The sequence below is a fragment of the Eublepharis macularius genome, chromosome 1, assembly GCF_028583425.1.
Source record: "Eublepharis macularius isolate TG4126 chromosome 1, MPM_Emac_v1.0, whole genome shotgun sequence".
Lineage (NCBI taxonomy): Eukaryota > Metazoa > Chordata > Lepidosauria > Squamata > Eublepharidae > Eublepharis > Eublepharis macularius.
Genome location: NC_072790.1, coordinates 198,878,026 through 198,899,110, shown reverse-complemented (window position 1 = coordinate 198,899,110; position 21,085 = coordinate 198,878,026). Strand labels below are relative to the sequence as shown.

The following is a 21,085-nucleotide window of genomic DNA, read 5'->3' as shown; positions in this document are numbered from 1 at the left end:
GTCTTTTAGCTGTCTGTTTGGTAGGAATCCAGCCTGGTCCTCTCCTATAAAGTCCATTAGCCATATTTTAAGTCTATCTTCTAATATTCTTGCCAATATTTTATAGTCATTATTTATAAGCAAAATTGGTCTATAATTTTTCACATCTGTCAAATCTTGTGATTCTTTCGGGATCAGAGCAATGCTCGCTTCATTCCATGTATTGGAAGGCCTTTTCCTTGAAGTATATCATTCATTATATTTTTTAATATTGGTACAAGGTCTTCCTTCATTACTTTGTAAAATTTAGCTGTGATCCCATCCGGTCCTGGTGCTTTTCCAATCTTTGCTACTTCTATTGCTTGTATAATTTCTTCCTCTGTTACTGGAGCATTCAGTCTCTGCTTCATTTTTTCTGATATCCTTGGTAAATCTGTTTTTTGTAAAATAAATAATGAGAAATATTAAGACAGCCTGTACTGTGTGTTTGGTGCATCCGATTTGTGTAGCTTATTTGAAGGTTCTTAGAATAATAGCCCATTCTCTGAAGTAAATGACTATATGCAGGGTGCAAGGATCTAATAACTGATATAACTTTGTAATGTAATAATGAAATCTTGGCTTGATACTTGCTTCCTTCTTGAATCACAAGAAGAATAATCGAAGTATCAGAATTCAGCATTCAACCAGCTGTATTTTGCTGCCATCTGGTGGCGTATCCAGATCATTGTATTACTGAAGACAAGTTCAAAAGGCACCTTTGCCGTGGAATTTTGAAAAAAATTGTTTGTGAAATATCTTTATATTGAGAGTGTAGTCTGGTGTTTAATATAAATACATGCAAACCTCGTTTTCTTCTGTTCTCATCATAGTTAATTATGTCATGCTGCTACCAGTCTTGATTTGATTTCTGGTTAATGAATCGGAGAGATAAATAGTATAAAATCAAGAATCCTGTGCTAATGCCTGCCAAGATGAGGCAAATTGCGTAGAGTGGATGGGAGTCTAGATCCATTGCTCGGAGCACCTGCAAGCAAAGATATTACATCATAGCTTTTGAAACAGAGATGTCATCTGCTTAAAATAAATTGCTTGGCTATGAGTGCCAATCAACCAATTGATTAACCTGCATAAACATGAATAAAACAATATATCTGAAGACAATAGCATTATTTCTTGTTAGATGATGTAGATGTTGCAGCAGCTGAGACCTTAGAAAAGCATTCCCTCCTGCACAGTGAAAGAAGGATTCTTGGTTGAAGATAGCACCTGGCACACACATTGTGTGTTCTGCTGATTTCTTTATTTATTTGCTTCATTTAAAGCCTGCCTTTCTCACAGACACTCAAGCTGGATCACATGGTATAAAATAATATAACCAGATTGCGTTAAACATCCAATAAACAATGCAATACTACTACTAAAAGTTAGAAAACTAAAGTAAAAGAGAAAAGTAGCAGATGTGATACATCATCACAGACAATGGAATTACAAAAGTAGAAGATAGTGCACTAAGAGCAGGATAACACAGGTCTCTTAGTAAATGTGAGCAGATTCCATTCTATACCTCCTGAATTTATAAAACTGCCTTCTATAGGACTGAAAGTAACTTAAATTGCTTCTCCATACTGTTCTCTTTTGGGAGCCTTAAAGCAGAAGGCGGAAGGTACAACCTCAGCCTCTTTCTTACCAATACTCTGTTCCCTTGAGTAGAATGAACCTGGGCATTTCTGCATGCCAAGTGTGTACTCTGCTGTTGAGCTGCAGCCCGTCACGTATGTGTGCATGTGTTTGTGTTAATCCATGGCTTTTTAATGAACATATCAAAGTAATCAGACAAATAAGTTAAAAGTCTCTTCAGTGAGTAGTTCGCATCAGAAAAAAAAGCAAACCAGTTCTCCTTTTGTTTCTTTTCTTCCTTCCCATATTCGGTCCACGGTCCACCATTTGTGGTAGCTATCTGTAGCTTTCAGATTAGAGAGTCTTCAGTTATGATTGACAGTCATAGTAAGAACTGTGACACTTTGTCTGATGAGTGTATCATTTGGGAGGTTTGCAGGACAGTTTCTAAACACTATTTTCCAGTAAATTCACTGCTGAAGTGCGGTAAAGGAAATTATTGTCTCTTTAACAAAACAAAACAAAAAAAGTCTCTGTGTCTCCTCTTTTTGACAGGCATGATAAAAGCAAAACACAAAGAGGCACTACTGACAAGCATAACTAGAGGTTAGGGATCAGAGTGTGCCTCTGGAGGCACCAGAGTAAAGAGTACCCAAAATGCAAAGGAGGCAGGCAGTGGTATTTTTGGCTATGAAGACAGGGCCTACTGCCAATCCAGTTTTGGACCTGTACTTCAGTGATTTTAGTACGTTGCAAGGAAGGAGAATGAATTGACTCTGCCTAACTTCAACTACCCTACTCTCACTCCGCCAGACCCATTGAGTACCAGATGCCACTGTCCTTCAGGTAGTATAGCAAATGGTCATAGTAGATGACATAACTGGAATGTAGTACCAGACACTCTGCTGCTGCTTTGCCACGAAGTATATTGTTAACTTTAAAAAAATAACTTACTGATAGTTGGTATCTTTCTAATACTGCTGCAGAATAGTGATTAAGTGGCTGGGCTATGAATCAGCACTTTGCTAGTTCAACTCCCATGACTGCCATGAGCTCTGCAGGTGGCCTTGGGTAAGCCACTCCTCTCTTGAGTGTGGCACTAATTTGTCCAGAAGGGTGATATACAAGCACACTATTGTTGTTGTTGTAATACTACTTGTTGATTGCAAAAACACTTCTAACCAAAAATACTGATACTGTTGTAGCAAAATAAAAACATGTTACCAGCTGCCATTCAGCAAATAATTTGACATATTTTACTTTCAAATGGAATGTGGTCTAAGTCCATCCTGTTGTCTCAGATTTTTATATGTTATTATTTAATATTATTAAGTATCTCCAATGTTGACCTAGGAAAAAAATGTGACTTACAAGTTTCCCAGAAACTGAATAACTGACATTCCCAGAATTCATAGTGTAAGTGAGTCCGGTAAACTGAACTTGCATCAAGCCTTCAAAACACCATCTGACAAAGGACACTTTAGATATCCAAGATGGAACTACCAAAAAAATAGAAAAAATGAAACTGAAGGAACTTAATTTAACATAAACGAATAAGAACATTTAATGCTATAAAACAATTATTGACAGCAAAAATCCACATCTGTTTCTCAAATTACTGTTACTACAAATGGGATTTGGAGAAGGTGCCACCAATATGCAGATGACACCCAGCTCTCTGTCTCCTTAACAGCTGAGTCAGGCGGGTCTGTCCATGATAGGTGCCCAGAAAAGGTAATGAGATGGATGAGGGCCAATAAATTGAAGCTCAGTGCAGGCAAGAGTGAAGTGCTGCTGCTCAAGGACTGGGGAATCAGCCCATCCTGGAGGGAATTGCACCCCCTCAAAGGAACAGGCCTGGGGGTCCTGCTGGATCCTGGCCTCTGTGCTGTTTATCAGCTCCAGTTGATATGCCAGCTAAGGCTGTTCCCTAAAGAGCATGAACTGGCCAGAGTGATCTGGTTACATCTAGGTGAATGAAATGTGCTTTACGTGGGGCTGCTTTTGAAAATGGCACAGAAACTTCAGCAGCCAGGCTGTTATCAGGGGCAGGATATGGGAACAGTATCACCCCAGTACTGAAAGATTTCCACTGGCTGTGCATTTGTTTCTTAGCATAATTCAAAGTGCTAGTTCTTTACCTTTAAAGCCCCTAAATGGCATGGGGCCAGAGAACCTAAGGATTGCTCCTCCCATATTGTTCAGTCCACCTGTTAATATCTGCCTCACAAAACATGCTGTCTGTGCCCCCACCTTCAGAGATGAGGTGGGTGGCAGCCAGAGACAGAGCATTTTCAGTAGTAGCACCTAACTTGTGGGATGCCCTTCCCCTTGCGGCTTGCCTGGCACCTATGTTGCTTTCTTTTAGGTGACAAGCCAAAGCCTTTGTGTTCACTCAGGCTTTTAACTAAGGCTGTTTTTTAAAACTATATTCTGTCCTGGAAAGTGCTGTTGTAAGCTGTCTATGGTCTATTTTTATGATCTATGTTTTTATGTTGGGCTGGGTTTTCTTAATGCTGAGTTTTAATTAATATCATTTAATGTTTTTATCATTATTTTGTAAGTCACTTCAGTTAAGTTTCTGGACAGGTAGCATAAAATGTTCTAAACAAATAATAAATAAATCTAAATAAAGTAGGAATTGTTGTACTGTCGAAGGCTTTCACGGCCGGAGAACGATGGTTGTTGTGGGTTTTCCAGGCTGTATTGCCGTGGTCTTGGCATTGTAGTTCCTGACGTTTCGCCAGCAGCTGGGGCTGGCATCTTCAGAGGTGTAGCACCAAAAGACAGAGATCTCTCAGTGTCACAGTGTGGAAAAGATGTTGGCAGGTCATTTATATCGATTCAGGAGGGGTGGGGTTGAGCTGAGTCATCCTGTAAGAGTTTCCCAGGGAAGCATAACCTTCAAGCCGTATTCAGACCCACCCGAAAAATACAACAGATGCTACGATCAGCAAAAGACAGTAGAGGCCCCCTCACCTCTGCAGGAGTATACCGTATACCCTGCAGCTGTGGACAAGTTTACATCGGGACCACAAAGCGTAGCATCCAGACAAGAATAAAAGAATATGAAAGACATTGCAGACTTGGACAACCTGAAAAATCAGCAGTGGCTGAACATAGCCTAACTCAAACAGGGCACAGTATCTTATTCCAGGACACCAAAACACTGGACAACACTTCCAACTACTTTGTCAGACTGCACAAGGAAGCCATTGAAATTCACAAGCATAAGCAAAACTTCAACAGGAAAGAAGAAACCTTAAGAATGAACAGAGCATGGTTTCCAGTTCTGAAAAACACCAGGCTAACAAAACACTCTATACCCGACAATAGCCCTGCAGAGAAGATTAGCACATCAAGCACCAATCCATATGCGAAAGAACCACCTCAGGATATAATGAAGGATACAACGCCATTAGCATTCCACACCCTGGGAAACTCTTACAGGATGACTCAGCTCAACCCCACCCCTCCTGAATAGATATAAATGACCTGCCAACATCTTTTCCACACTGTGACACTGAGAGATCTCTGTCTTTTAGTGCCTCTGAAGATGCCAGCCACAGCTGCTGGCGAAATGTCAGGAACTACAATGCCAAGACCACGGCAATACAGCCTGGAAAACCCACAACAACCAAAGTAGGAATTATTGGTTTTTCTGCACTAATTAAGACTGTCTAAAGGGCCATAATTTGTGGAATCAAGAAAACTAAAGCACTGTTCATGACCTGTTCAAGTTGCATTTCAGTGGCTTTAAGAACAAAAGGCAAAGTTCTGCTTGCACCGTTAGCATTGCTTCCTCAATCCCTCAAGCTCTCCTTATGTTTGGTCACTTTTACTCTAGCATAGAGGAGCGCAGTGTAGCCTGTGGTGCATAAAGGGTTAAGGGAAGTCTGGGCCAAACATGCCACCCCAGCCAGCATTCTTAAGCTTCAACACATGGCTGCGTAGAGCTCAGAGTCCCATCTGATACTTTTGTCAACCAATGCCCTAATGAGTGGTGGGGAACAGAACTATAGGAGGGCTATCAAAATCTCTGAGCCCATTCTACAATCCCTCTAATGGGTATGGTATGCACCAAAGAAAAAAATGGGGCTCCCCAACCTACACTGTATGTTTGCCATGTCTATGAATATGCACACTGGACATAACATTTCAGTTGAATATCTGCTTTTTATACAATGTGTGTAGACTAAAATCCTATAGTCGGTTCCTAAATTTGACCTAGGGAAACAACCATGCACATTGGACTCTAGCCACATGAACCTTCCGTGAACATTTCCATCCCACATGGATGTTACCATCAGATAAGCAGGAAGGGGAAGTGCAGTGTATGATAGACCTCCTCCCCAGCATGTATGTACTTTTTTTTAATTGCTGTGCATCGGATATTTTAAGCTCACCTGTCCACAGGTTTTGCAAGCTTATCAAGAAGCCACCACTTAAGAAGAATGTTGTATACAACATATTGCCAAAGAAAGCTGAGATCTGCATTGTTGGCAGAAGCGCAGATATCCACAGTGCCATTGTTCGGGCACAGCAAGTTCCAAACATAAAAAACAGCAAGTTAAGAAAGAAATGTTCCGATTCAGGACTAAGATTTGCCAGCCAGTAAATGGGAATCCCATAAATTATTACTAGAACACATTGCTCTGGAAGTTCCCCTAAAACCTGTTTGAAAAAAGAAGTATAATTACAAGTGAAAGTCTGAAGAGTTTGCTCTTGATTAATAGATTGTTCAGTTGCACAGTGTGGACCAAACTAGCAACAGTTATCTGCAAAGTCCCAGCATTTCTAGCACTGATATGAAGAAGAAACTGAATTTGAATTTGTATGCCTTTTAAATGGTCTTCCATGTGATGGCTATCCTGTAAGACAACATAGTAGACCACAGATCACAAACAAATTAAGGTAGTTGTCTATATAGGGTAATCCAGTTATAAGAAACATCTGGAGTACCAAAATTTCAAAGGTGCCGGCCTTAATCAAATGAAAGGAAGGGGAGAGATAGGTACTGCCTACAGTATCTATCTTTTAAAATGCATGTTTATGGATAAAATTGGGAATCTAAACTATGTTATGGAGGGTGCCCAGGAACCTGGGTATAGAATTTAGTCCATCTCAAGGTGGACAGGATGGTCCACTGATCTGCTCCAGTGGGGCTCTCCTTATGTTCTTAACACACCAGTAAAATACTGCAGTTAGAAAAGAAAATAAGAAAAAAGTATTGTGATAAACTCTTCTTCATTTGTTTTAAGAAAGTTATATCCTGCATTCTCCAGAATCTGCCAAAATCACATTATTTATATATTACTTTTAGGCTGCAAGCACATGATAAGGAGATTGTAATTTACCTGGGGCATAAAAAAAACGCAACAATTCAGCCTAGTAGCAGGTCCATAATCAACGTTAACAAAGTTGAATCACTGCTGAACTAGACAATATAAAGTATGCTCAAAGGTGCTGGTTTTGGACTTATAGGAACTATTACATTTTGCTTTATCTTTTATGTACTTTGCTTGCTTTATCTTTTATGTACTTTGCAAGTGTTTTGCAAGACTCAAACAGAAACAGAGAAATGCTAAGCATCTGTTCGTTATATTTCATATTCTGGGTGGTAGAGCTGACCAGGTAGTGCTTGAACCTCTTTATAGAAATCAGATACAAGCATGCTGAAACCAGGTACCTTGGCAGAGAAATATGGTCCAATGGGATACAACCCATCCTCTAAATCCTGGTAAAGCACAACTCTTTCGGAGTGACCTATAGCACAGAACAGAAATAATTACATTGTGGTACTTGCTACAATGTCTCAGCAAATGTTTTTACTGCTGTTGGCTGAAATTCTCTTTTTAATTCCTTGAAAGCACTTTCAGTAATAACAGTGGAACTTACATTTTGTTATTCCTTCAAAAACGACAGTGAAAGGAATCAGGGCTCCCATCATATATAGAAGTGCAGATGTATCCTGAATAGACAGCCTGGTTTTTCCATGACCATAATATAGGAATCCAATTAACAAAGACATTAGGAGGGCCTCAAATCCACGGATTAACAAAGCTGAGAGATCACGGACATTGTTGGATACCTGCCGACTGCAACAAGAAGAAATAGCACCACTGAATGTAAAGTTTGAGACATGGTAATTTTGTGTGTGTGGCTGTGGGGAGGGGCAGGGCAGGAAGCCTGTGCCATATGTTTTGCAGAATAAGACCATAAGAACTAGCATTTTATGTGATTACATGAGATAACAAAAAAGTTTCAGTGCTATCATATTTGTATGTTAAAATGTGAACAGATGTATTCTCATTCAAACTAACCAATTTTAATAAACTAGTTAGCTATATAGTGCTATCAATGTGTATTGGAGCTTTACAAAGTACAAGAAGGCAGGTTTCTGCCTTGAACAGTTTGCAGGCTTTGGATAAAAGGATATACCCAACTGAAATGTTATGCTCAAGTATGCATATTCACAGACATGGCAAACAAACAATGTGGGTTGGGGAGCCATAGTCACATTTTTTTTCTTTGCTACATGCCACGGGCAACTCAGCCACCAGGTAAGTCTGTGGGCCAACATATCTTTTAAATCTTGAGGTGAGATTCTGACCTTTCCTCAGCTTTAGGAATCTCACAGTATGTGAGAAAGTCTCCTTGAAATTTCTTACCTCAGTAAGACAGTGAACTGCTGAAACCATCCTGGCAACTGGTCCGTTGAATGGGAGTTCATGTTAATGAGCTCTTCTGAAACAAATGGGGGGCTGTCAAAACACAAGGAAAGAGGGGCCTATCTCAAGATTTGTACAGTGGTAGTCTCAGAGAAAACCCATCCTGCTTTCCCTGTGGTGTTTTTCACCTTAGATCTGTGGAAATGGACACTGTATTTTCATCATCTTCTGATCTGTTCTTCCACAAAAAGTCGTCAAAATGTTTTACTTTTTCGTGGAATAAAGCAGCAAGTGAGCTGGCCCTTTGTAGGCTTTCCATCTTCGTTTCTTCAGTTTGTCTGTCAACACTAGTCAAATCGACTGTAAAACAATAACCAACCAAAGCTTAGGTAACCAACATTTACAACATTTGTCTTCAAATTTATTAAAGTGCTTCATATATTTGTAGTTACACATTTGAAATGACAGTCCATTCTGTTAACAGCTAAGTTAACAACATTGCAGTCCTAAGCAGAGTTACTCCAGTCTAAGTCCATTGATTTCAATGGGCTTAAACAGGCGTAACTCTGCTTAAGATTGCACTGAAAACACATTTTCTTCTTGAGCACTCTTCTCTAGGTTGCCTACAAAATATTTGTCAGAATGTTGTTTGCTGGGACGTTGTACATGGCCAAGTGTTGCAAGTCATTACTACAAGCAGAATCAAGTGTTTGAGAAACAAGTCTCTGGAGAGCTGGCATATAAATTTTCTAAATAATTAGATACATAAGTAGATAAGTTTTTCCTTAACTAGACCATTTTATATATGCCGCTTCCCCTCTGCAACCTAATTGTTTCTTCATGGAAAAAGTTACTTATGATTCTAAGAACAATTTAATATATTTTATTTTATTTTTCTTCATTTATACTCCACCTTTCTTCACAATGGAGACCCAAAGTGACTCTTATCATTCTCTTCTCCTCCATTTTTCTACCCTACAATACTGTGAGGTTATCCAGTGAGCTTCTGTGGCAAAATAGGGAATCAAACCTTGGTGGTCCAGATCATAGTCTGTAATTCTAACTACTACACCACATTAGGGTTCAGTGTAGCCATTACCCCAGGAATCTATTTTTCTATGTGTATAAAGTTTATTCCTAGGGGTTCACATATCCATAGATCTCCCACCACAGTGTAAAATGGTACCTCCCTCCATTGTTCAAAATAGGGAGCATCCATATTGACAGCACAATCGGGGGGGGGGGGGGAGCAAAGCACCCTGAAAGCCGACTAGGAGTTATGCCAGCATATCCATGGTGGCTGGGCATAATTCCCTGCACAGCAGCTGGGGGCAGGCATGAGTGCTGTTCTGGGTATGGGAAACCCTCTCCAGCAGCAGCAGAAAGTTATGCCATGAAAAATGATGGTGTAGCCCATAGGCACTCATTGTGGGAAAGAAGTTGATCACCCCTCCCCCTGTGCCCAGCCCCACCCAAGTAGCCTGGCAGAGCATAGGATGCTGACTACTGCAGGGACCAATCTGCTTGTGCCGCTGTGGTGGCTGAGCCCAATCAGCAACTTGGGACCCTACATAACCTTTGGCCAGGGTGCCCATGATGTGAGGTAAGTAGGGAGATGGCTGGAGGCTCTGCCCAGGAACCCCCTGCTGTGGGGACTTACAATATGAATGGGAGAGGGTGCTTGTGGTGGTGAGGCAAAAGTGCACAGTGGGAACTTTGCAAAATTTGGGGTATGCCTTGCACTCACGTATGGGAGGAGAGCAATGTCCAGAATGTCTAACAACTTGCAGGTCCCCTTCACCTGAGTCCAGGCTCAGGGAGGGATGAGGGCACACCAACAGGTAAGAAGAAAGGCAACTGCCCCAGCTTGTTCGTTCACATCAGCCTACCCTCTCCCCTCACCCATGCCCTCCCTAAACACTGGCCTCAGCAGTTGAAGTTTGCTGAGGGGGCACAGCCCTTGTCTGTGAGCTGGTGCAGCCCATGCTTGTCCCAAAGGAAGTTGCCCAGAGAGCCATGCTCAGCACAGCTGTTTTGGGGGAGGCTTCCAGCAGCCCATGTTGGGGCTTTGTTCAGACTCCCTTGGCCAGGCTCCCTCCTTGGGCAAAGGAGAGAGCACAGCTGAGGGTTGGGATGACTGGGTGCTTGCTCTTGTAACTCCCCTGCAATGGTGGGCACACAACCCCATGACTGTCTCCCTCACAGGATCAGAGCTCCAAGCAGCCATGCAATAACAGAACATCCAGATGCAGACAAGGAGCACTTTCTTGCCAGAGGGGCATCCGTTAGCTGGTTGCCAGCAGCACCTGTGGCAATGCTGCCACTGCCACCATCAGCCATGGACACTTTCCCAGGATATGGCAGACCTGGTTGTGGCTTGAGCACACACATGTCTCCGTTCCCTTTCAGATAGGTCACAACTCATCAGAGAGGCCAAGGAGCATGGCTGTTCCAGCCCCCAGTAATCCTCCTCAACTGCCTTTTGAGCTAGCTCCAGGAGAAGATTCACAGGCAGTCTGTGAGTCAGCCCCACTCCAGAGAAAGAAGCACGAGGAATGGCCTTCCTGGACCTGACTGCTGTGCTAACAGGCACAGCTCCCCACCTAGGCAAGGGAAGTTGGCAGCATGTCCAGACATCTTCATTTCAGTTCAATGAAGTCTGTGACGAACAACAACTCCTTCCCTGTCGGTTTGCTTCCCTGTGCACGACAGTAGCCCCCTCTCCACTCCCCCATAGGACTGCCCTTTCACATATCCCAGCAAATGGTCTCTGGCTCTGGGCTGGTATGGATGGGGTGGCCCTGAAGAGGCTCCAGATGTCTCCATGCCTTTGGGTGGCTCTGCTGCCAAAAGGAGCAGATTTAATTCACACAACAACTAATTGAGGGAGGTTAGTTGAGGAACAGAGGTGACCCAAAGTTATTTAGTGAACTTCATGGCTTAATAGAGATTTGAGCCATAGTCTTCCCAGTCCTAATTCAACACTCTAACTAGCTATACCACATTGATCTACCAAAGATGATTTCCCAGAAGCACCAAGAATACCAACCATAGAAATCAGCAGGGTTGCTGTATGTTGGGCAGGGATATCCTATTTCTTCGAAATATTGGACCATGTCCTGAGCTGCTCCACAGTAGATTGTGGCTCCAGACGTCATCAATAGGATCAAATCAAAGAGCTGGTAGATATCTGATCGCGGCTGGTGAACTGACAGAAGCACTAATCTGTTTCCTCTGGCCAGCCTAGACAGTGTTATTACTAAGTTGTGGGCAGTGAAACTGTCTAATCCAGATGTGGGTTCATCAAATATTAGAATCCCTGCCACAAACAAAGCCACATTTAAGATTAAGTATAGCAAGTTCTATGTATATCTAATCATGTTGGCAGTGTCGTCCTGAACATGTATATTTCCAACAGTAGCTCAGAAAGTGGCCAACAAGTTGGCAAGGAGATGTGCATCAGTCTAAGCACCCTAGTTACTAGGCATCCAAAAGCATGCCAGCATTGTGGGCAATCCCTGCCCCCAGCCCCATGTACAGAGTAGCATTGATCTACCCACAGCTTGTTCTTGTCTGTGTTGTGCACAAGGCTGTGGGAACCCCACATTTGTAACCCCCCAAAGACTCTGCCAGAGGTCTGGATAAAATAATCCAGTTTGATACCAAAATGGAGGGCCCTGAACCAGCAGGAATTTCTCTGGACAAACTCAGCCTTCAGAATCCCCCTCACACTTGCCCATTAATAATTTAAGACTATAGTAACTGGTTAAAGAAACAAATTGTAATAGGTGGAAGATTAGATTTAAACTGTTGTATAAGGGGGAAATGAAAAGATTGATAAAGAAGAATCAATTTATGTGGAAGTAAGGAGGTTCTGATAGAATAAGGGTAGTCTATTGATCATTATAGAAATGTAGTAAGAAACAAGTTAGGATTTTACCTTTAGTTATAGGGACAAATGAAAGTAACATAGAGTTAACGATAAGAAATAATGCAGTTTGGAGTCTACATAGAAAAGGGGAGAGGGGGAGGGGGTGGGCTGCATATATGAATGTATGGGGAAATACATTGTAAAAATATTGGTAAAATGTATGTCAACCCATCCAATAAAATTTTATTAAATATAATAATTTAAGACTATAGCTCTCTGCTTTATTTAGCTTAACCCAGCAATTGAATCCTGAATCTAGAGAAATATCACAAAGCCGCTACTCAGTCTTTGGTAGAACAGCCTGAACTGTTATCAAGTTCCAAAAACTCACCTAGAAACTCTCTTACTCAATTGTAGTACACCACAATCTTGATCTAATCCCACTGTGGATCCCAATCTAATTTTTCCTCAAAGAAATGCATCTCAATCCCCTCCCACTCTTTAGCTGGTTTTGTAGCCAAGTCTACTTCCCCAGACTTGCAGTCGGCTTGCTTCCCAGACCTTTGCTATTTTGCTGAATCCCTGAAATCCCTCATCTTGGATCCCCAGCTTCTTTATTGGTTTTGGTTTCGATTTTTCCTTTGTCTTGTTTACTCATACTAGTTTCCCTTCTCTTATCTCTTGGATCGCAGCCCTACAGACTCTTCAGGATAATGCAACACATATTTTTCTTTTCACCATTTATTTTGCCTTAGATTCCTCATTTACCCCTATCAGGCAACAAGAATAGTAAACATTGCAATATAGTAACACAATCCTAGCAATGTTGTTTCATGTTTTTACTTCTCCTTGCATTTCAGATTTCAAGCAGACAAGGCCCTGACCATCTCTTTATTCTTACCAGGATTCCACAGAAGCTGAACCCCAATGCTTACTCTTCTCCTCTCACCCCCAGAAACACCACGGGTATATTCATTCCCAACTTTTGTATTTGCACATTGTCGCAATCTCAGTTCTGCTATAACTTCTTCTACCTGAAAATTTGATAAAGAACAAATCACTACTTTTATTTTGCTTTAGCATTTGGAGCACATACAAAATATTGAGCAAAATGATTAAATTACCTTTTCTTGAGGCAGCCCTGCAAGGACACAAGGCAGGGCAGCTGTGCCAATCCAGGTGACACATTTGGGGTGCCATTAAAGCATAGCATTATTATGGCTCTGCCATTCACTAGCACAGAGTTTAAAATGAGAACTTCCTGATTATTTTAATTAAGAAGAAGTGGATCCTGCACTGATATGTCTTGGGGAAACCCAGATATCTAGCCCAACTTTTCCAGAAACCATTTTTAGTCGTCATAACCTGTGACATGGAACCCAATTTAAAACTGTTTACTCTGATTATTTCTTTGGGTTAAGATAGGTGAGATGCTCAAAAATCTGAAGACCTCAAAACATTTGAAATGGTAATAGAGTAAACCTAATTTGGATTGCGGGCTCCTCAGGCTAGTGGAGGTTCAGAGGGATATTATTTTTTCCATCCTATGCAGGTATGCCAGAGAACAGATTATTTTTTCTCTTAAAATAAAACAATCCCCACAAATATGAGACAGACATGAAGACGTTGCCATTGGTATGACCCATCTTAGGTTGGAACTTATCCAAGTTGTTGGTCCTGACTAGAGATGGGCACGAACAGCAATACAAACTAAAAAAAAGCCACGAACAGCCCAATCAGTTCATGAACAAGCTGTTCATGAGGCTCCATTCTAAACGAACAGGTGGTCATTGTAAGCCTCGTTCGTTGCTGTTAGTTGCTGTTTGTGAAGCCAGACAATCTGGCACCTGCAATCAATTCCCTTGGCAACCGGAGGCAGGGACTGCCTGAACTCTGTCTGAACTCCTGCTGTTTCCCTGGAAACCCCAATCTAAGCCCAATTTAGCTTGATAGGCAGGTCTTCCTTTCAAGCGTGGAGCTCCAAATTTGTTACAAGGAAGCAAAGAGCAGGGGGGAGGGAGGCTCTCAGCTCTGGTTTTGCAGACAGTGAGGGAGAGACAGTTGCTGTTGGCATTTTTAGAGAGAGACAGGGAGAGTGCATTGGAGCTTGAATTTTCTTTGTGTGTGGTGGGATAGGGATCTACCTCTTCAAGTTCCAGGGCTGCTGCCAGGCTCTGGTTCAAGCTATTATTTATTACTGTTACCTTTCCTGCTGCCTGCTCAGGTCAGGTTTCTGGGAGTGATGCGATAGGGATCTATCCCTTCAGGTTCCAGGGCTGCTGCCAGGCTCTGGTCCAAGCTATTATTTATTACTGTTACCTTTCCTGCTGCCTGATCAGGTAGAGTTTCTGGGAGTGGTGTGGTGGGGATCTTGATGGCTGGAGGAGGGCCTACTGTCCCCCACAAACAACGAATAACAAACATATTCGTGAACAGGTCACGTTCATCAATGTTCATTGTTCGTGGATGGCAACGAACAACGAAAACCATGTTCGGATTTTTCCTGTTCATGCCCATGTCTAGTCCTGACTCACCAGATGAAAATGAGTGTTCTATCCTACAGTAGCCATTTGAAATTTCCAGAACAGCAAAAATTGCTTTTCAAAAAATGACCGTAATCCATTTTGCTTTGTATTCCTTTCAGAAGTTAGACAAGTGCTTGCATAACAACCTGCCAAGTCATACATTTTTATGGGAAAGTGGAAACCAAGTAAAACTCAATGGCAAGCAAAATGAAGAGCAGAGATGTTAGGTAAAACAAACTTTATCACTGATAAAAAGACAAATAATCACATTCAGATTAGCTTTTCTTTATCCAACAACTCACACAGTCACTTAACTAATGTTATTAAATAAATTCTTGACAAGTTAATTTTCATTCTAATTACCCTTTTTTCTCTTTCTGACTCTGAAAATGTCTTCGGGAGACGCAGTTTTGCAATGAACAATAATGTTTCCCTCACTGTCAGGTTGGGTAGCAGTCTGTCATCTTGCCGTACATGAGCGATGCACTTTTTAACCAGTTGGTGAGTACTGGGTTTTCCATTAATTAGAACTTGACCAGATACAATTTTGCCTCCATGGTCCCTACATGTTATCACATCGAACAAAGATGTCCTCCTGCAAGCTAGAAACATAATAGATTACAAAGTTAAAAATTTGTGGTCTGATGGTTCATTCACTAGCGTTATGCCTACCTGAAAGAGGATGGGTTGGATATCACCATGTACAAGACTCAAAGAAGCTTCTGGAGTCAGGAGAAGATTTCTTGTGCTGAAGGAAGGTGCTGCCATTACTATAATGAAACTGCAGGATCCAACCCAATAATTTTTCCAGAAATAATATGAATTTGTATTGTTTTCAGGTAGGCAGCAAAACTAATAATTTATCATGCCCCATGGTTGGCCACCATACATAGCTGAGTGCCTTGGCCTGATGTATATTATATTTATAAGCACAGTTCTCTTTCCAGTATATTGGAGACCTGAAAAGTCTTTTAAACTAAACCAATCATATATTTAATGCCCATAAAGTTCCCACCATGCAGATCAAAATATCCACACAATGGGATAGGGTACCCAAGGATGGGGTAAATATTTCTGGAAACCTAGGAGAACTCTTTTTCTGTATTGTGCAGGGGGTTGGACTAGATGGACCTTTATGTTCCTATGTTTCTTAAAACTAAAAGAAAAGAGGGTTAAAAGGCTCAAAATAGAGGGAAGGAAACGGGGAGGAACAAAGCAGAAAATGTTGGTGAATGGGAGGGAAGGCAGTGGGAAGAAAGGAAATCCCAGCATGTTGAGAGGAAGTAGGAGCTGAAACAAATGGGAAGCAGGGACAAGCAGACATAGCATGAACAGGTAAGCCAGCAAAGGGCAGAGCTGGATTTTCTTTCACCTGGAGAGCCAGTTTGGTGTAGTGGTTAAGAGCGCAAGACTCTAATCTGGAGAGCTGCATTTGATTCCCCACTCCTCCACTTGAAGGCAGCTGGGTGACCTTGGGCTAGTCACAGCTCTCTGGAGCTCTCTCAACCCTACCTACCTCACAGGGTGATTATTGTTGTGGGGATAATAATAACATACTTTGTAGACCACTTTGAGTGGGCATTACGTTGTCCTGAAGGGTGGTATATAAATCGAATGTTGTTATTATTATTAACTCATTCATGGATGTCCTGCTTGTAATTTCCATCAGTATTTGGAGTAAAATGCATAAACTATTTTGAATTTTTTTTTGAATCAGCTTTCAAAGCAGGCTTTGATGCTCAGTGTAAATTATTTTAGCAAATGCACTATAATATAATAGTTATTCAGGAAAACATCTTCCATTTTTCAGTGCTTGATCCTCTCATATATACTCCCCTTCATTTCACCTATCACTTCTTTTGTATACATTTTTGGGTGGCAAAATAAACAAATTTTTCACAATAGGAATGAGCATTTTTATATATCTGTAGGACAATATGGCTTGTTAAAAATGCTCAGAGTTTGGCCAAGCTAAAGCATTTCCTAACAGACAATTGACACTATGTGTGTGTGATAAATGTTTGAGCATGTTAAGTTTCCTTATACTGCATTAGAGTCTATCAAGGCCAGCATTATCTTCTCTAACTGGTTTTTCACATTACCTATTTTCTGGTACTTTTAAGACTGAGAATTGAACCTGGGACCTTCTACATGTGAAGAAGTCGCTCTGTCATCATTGAGCCCTAGCCCCATTACTAAATATCTATTTGAATATCTTTCCACTAAATAAGCATTCTATTGTTTCTAGCCCAGGGTTTCTCAAATATTTTAAGGTTACCCCACCCCTTCCAGCTTTCATTTCTTTTTTCCAAACTACAGCCTCCCGTGGTTGCTTTGCACTTGTTAAAAATTTGGAAGATTGTTTCATATAATTTCTGTGACCTAAGTTTTCATCCTTACTCAGTAAGGCTTACTGACATGAAACCCAAGTAAGTGTATTTGTATTTGTGTTTGCGCTTATTCATGCCTTTTCAGCATTCTTAGCTGTGTTGTGAGTTAAGAATGTAAGGAGAGTCCTGACTAGAGATGGGCACGATCTGCATTACGATTGAAAAAAACCCACGATAATGGCAATCGCACGATCGTGACCCGGCGGATCGTGATCATCCACGGCCAACGATCCAGCGATCGGGAGAGGCCTGGATCGTTGCATTTGGGCTCGGATCGGGGATCCAGACACTCAGGCGCCAGCAATCTATTCCCCTGGCAATGGAGCCAGGGGAAAGCCTGAGCTCTGTTTGCCCTCCTTCTGTCGCCCTGGAAACCCGAATGGAAGCCCAGCTTTCCTTGATCAGCAGGGCTTCCTTCCAACCATGGAGCAGCAAAGCAGTCACCAGTTGGGAGAAGACACTCAGGGGAGGGAGGGGGAAGGGGGTGTTCTGTTGCCATGGGCACTCCAATCTCATCCCTGCAAACCCTGATAGGCAGCTCTGATGGCCAAACACAGACAAGCGGCCAGACCCCCCGCCCCCTGAGGTGAGGCGGCTCATCGCCGCCTCCCCGTGCCTGCCAGGCCCGGAGGCCGCCAGCGCCACCCACATTCCCACATAATACCAGCATGCCCCACTTTGGCCTCCATGATCCACGACTCGGGAACAGGAGATGATTGGTGTGGATCGTTAATTTGGGATCGTCACCGGCACTGATCCATGATCAGCTGGATCATTAATTTTTTTTGGATCGTGCCCATCTCTAGTCCTGACTGATTAGCCATCTTGTTCAGCAACTTATTTCCTAATCTGGTCTTTCAAATGCTTTTCAAAAATCTAAGAACTGGACAGATAGCCATTTCCTACTGTGCCCTCCTGCCTGTCAACTGGTATTCAGTGTTATATTGCTTCTGAATATAGAAGAGTAAATTCCAGAACTGAAACAGCTATTTTGTGAATGTATAGTCTGAATCTACTCCTCCTCAATTCATTTCGGAGATGCTGAGTTTAGAGGGTTTTTTTAAGATTTCTGATTTTTCTGCACACCTGGGATGTTTTTCAGGTTTGTTGAAAGATCTGTGTTGTCTGATCATGGTTTGAGTCTCCATATTTAAGTGTCCATAGATTTGGCCACATTGAGAATTAGTTGGTTTGGCAGAAAATGTTAAAATAAAGGTAAAATCTATTTTCTGTACTAGATCAAGTTCCCTGTAATACAGTAATCTTTGTATTTATTACCTCTGTTTTGAAGTTCCTAGTGTTCCAGTACAGAATAGCTGTCTGTAAGAAATGGTTTTCTCAAATAAATCACTTTGCTTTGATAATGGGTTGGCCTTGTAGGATCCATAGTGACGACTGGTCCATATCATAATGCAGTTGATGTAGTAGGGGGTTTAATTCTTACCAGAGCTTTCTATGAGAGCCAGCATCTGCCCACTTTTGATTTTAAAGGTCAAATTTTGTATGGCTCTCACATGAGAATTGGGGTCTGTGTCATATGTCCAAGGCATCTTCAGCTCTGATAGTTTCTGATACCATGGAATCTGGGAGGCCACATCAACCTAGTGAGAAATAGAACATTTATAAGTTAAAACAGAGGCACCCATCTGCCTGCAGATGAAGAACTCAAACTAAGAGAAGATCAGGCATAATCTTCGTTTTAGATCTGATTTCAAATCCAACCTCAATGTTGGTCCAGCTGAGATATTCCCATAGAGTAGCAGCATCTGATACCCCCCACAAACTAAGCAACAAAAATGTGCCTGAATCAATTCTATAATGTTTGATACCTAGGCTGTTACAATATTTGGTGGACAGGCTAAAGACTGGTGAGAAGAAAGAGAGGGAGCCTTTAGTTTTGCTATATCAGAACTGCCACTTTTTCTCCTGGTGTCCCACAAAATGGTAAGAGTGAAGATAAACGTTTGCTGCATTTGTTTTCAGGTCCCAGAATATAGTAATATCACACTTGGGAATGTCTGTCTTTGACTTCAGTCTACACATATTCATGCCTTTTCCACCTCTAATCCCTCTATCTAAGGTCGTTTCCACATGTCCTTAAAGGAACAGCCTATTCATCAAACTCTGCCTGCTTTTCTCCTTCATTCCACACAACTCCAGTTTCAGAACGGTAGCAGGCTGTTTGGCTCCCATTTTTTTTTTGGCCCATTTTCTGAGAACGTATTTCCCAAGTTCCCTGAAAAGGCACTGAAAAAATGAAAGTCAAACAGCCTGCTACCATTTTGAAATCGGAGACGTGTGGAGTGAAGGCGAAAACCTGGCAGCGTTCGGTGAGTGGGCCGTCCTTTTAAGGATGTGTGGAAATGGCCTTGATCTCCACTAAATCTTCAGTACCTCTCCTTGCTGCTGCTAGGATCCTCCATGCCCAACACACACAAACACACACACACACCCTTTCAAACAAGATCCAAAACCTGAAATATTATCTAATTGTTCCATATTTTAGTCTTCTTTTTAGATTGTCTTGAATATGTTAAGCAGATTACTGCCAATCTCATTTATTACCCTATGATAGTTCATTCCCTGACCCAGATAGCTGTGGCAAGCCCAATCTCATCAGATCTTGGAAGCTAAGCAGGGTTGGCCTTGGTTAGTAATTGGATAGGAGATCACCAAAGAAGACCAGGGCCTCTATTTTATTTATTTATTTATTTATTTATTTATTTATTTATTTATTTATTTATTTATTTATTTATTTATTTATGTACTTATTTATTTATTTATGTCATTTATAGTTCACCTTTCTCACTGAGACTCAAGGTGGATTACATGGTGTGATATTAGTACAATATCAAGGACATTTCCAAACAGTGTCAAGGACATTTCCATAAACAATGTCATATGATTTTACAAAGATATAGCATTAGCAAGGATCCAATAAAGAGTTGAAAAAATGCTGAAACAGAACATAATCAATTCTGTTCAGAAGCAGACAATGGAGAAGCCACCTCTGTTAGCCTGCTGCCTTGAAAACCCCAGCAGGGATTGCCATAAGTTGGACTATTACCACCATGTGATGTATCTGAGACAGAGTAAGGCTACCTTTTTACCTGATAGTTAAGGTTTCTGACCTCCAGGACATTTGATTTGCCACTGTATGTGAAATACAGACTGTTATCATCTTCTGAGCAAAAAATTGTGTCTTGGAGTTCCATCTTTGCCTGTAGAAATCATCATTAGAATGTTATTGTCAAATGTGTTGGGGTTTTATGAAACGAAAGGAGAGGCAACACTGTAAATGCACATGCTAGAGTTCCTGCATCACATTTAGTGCAGTGCCGGTACTTGCGCGATCAATGCGCAGAGCACTTTCCAGCACAACACATCGAAACGTTTGGGTCTCCAAGGAGCTTACAACAGAAGTGGTGTGAAGAGAACATGGGGGGAGGGGGGAGAATACACCAGTACATCAGTGGCTTTTTAATGCTCTGTAACATTTTGAAGGGCGAATGGGACCATTTTAATGCTTTCTGTATCAGCACTAGTCCATTTCTTTGTTAATTTATGCAGATGAAATATGAAGGTTTATGCTTACATTTCTTGATTTATTCACATAATATTCATCCAACATTTCAAAAGCCTGACTAAAATTGCTTCTATTTGCCATGCTTCTAAATCTCAGTCTTAAAGATTGCTCACCTTCTCAGTGTTCTCCTTCACAAAGTACAATGCAGTGAACACCTCTTCAATTTTCTTTCGCTGTTCATTATTGACCACCGCCTTTTTAATTTTATATTTATTTTATTTTATATTTCCAATTTATTGTGCGTTTTCTTCTCCTTTTACTTTAGAGCCTAATGATAATTTCCTTTTCACTCCAGGAAATCACCTGGCTTTCACCTGGACCCACACACTTGGGCCACACCTACTTCTTTAATTGGTAAACTATTATTGCTACTATTGTGCTACAATAAAAAACCCTCAGGCTAAAGGTTCATCAGATAATGATTATCGGGGACAAGCAACTGG

The 21,085-nt window shown here is 41.4% G+C and overlaps 1 protein-coding gene across 1 annotated transcript; it reads right to left on the bottom strand.

The window, feature by feature from the left end:
• Nucleotides 1–271: 271 nt before the first annotated feature.
• On the bottom strand, nucleotides 272–20,894 carry ABCG8 (ATP binding cassette subfamily G member 8). The gene is made up of 14 exons (XM_055001756.1): nucleotides 20,756–20,894; nucleotides 20,167–20,277; nucleotides 18,501–18,657; nucleotides 15,030–15,268; nucleotides 13,043–13,175; nucleotides 11,320–11,589; nucleotides 8,459–8,630; nucleotides 8,271–8,363; nucleotides 7,498–7,697; nucleotides 7,289–7,365; nucleotides 6,006–6,273; nucleotides 2,971–3,098; nucleotides 826–1,006; nucleotides 272–412 (listed from the first exon to the last, which is right to left on the bottom strand). The coding sequence occupies exons 2-13, from the start codon at nucleotides 20,269–20,271 to the stop codon at nucleotides 869–871; spliced, it is 1,980 nt and encodes a 659-aa protein (XP_054857731.1). The 5' UTR covers nucleotides 20,272–20,277; nucleotides 20,756–20,894; the 3' UTR covers nucleotides 272–412; nucleotides 826–868.
• Nucleotides 20,895–21,085: the final 191 nt, after the last annotated feature.

Bases quoted from the DNA above. Each gene is read 5' to 3' on its own strand.
- ABCG8 (XM_055001756.1), bottom strand. From the start codon at position 20,271: ATGGAACTCCAAGACACAATTTTTTGCTCAGAAGATGATAACAGTCTG. The intron at 18,658-20,166 runs GTAAAAAGGTAG...ATTTCTCACTAG, and splicing joins TCAGAAACCTTAACTATCAG to GTTGATGTGGCCTCCCAGAT. The intron at 7,698-8,270 runs GTAAGAAATTTC...TTCTTGTTGCAG, and splicing joins CAGTTCACTGTCTTACTGAG to TCGGCAGGTATCCAACAATG.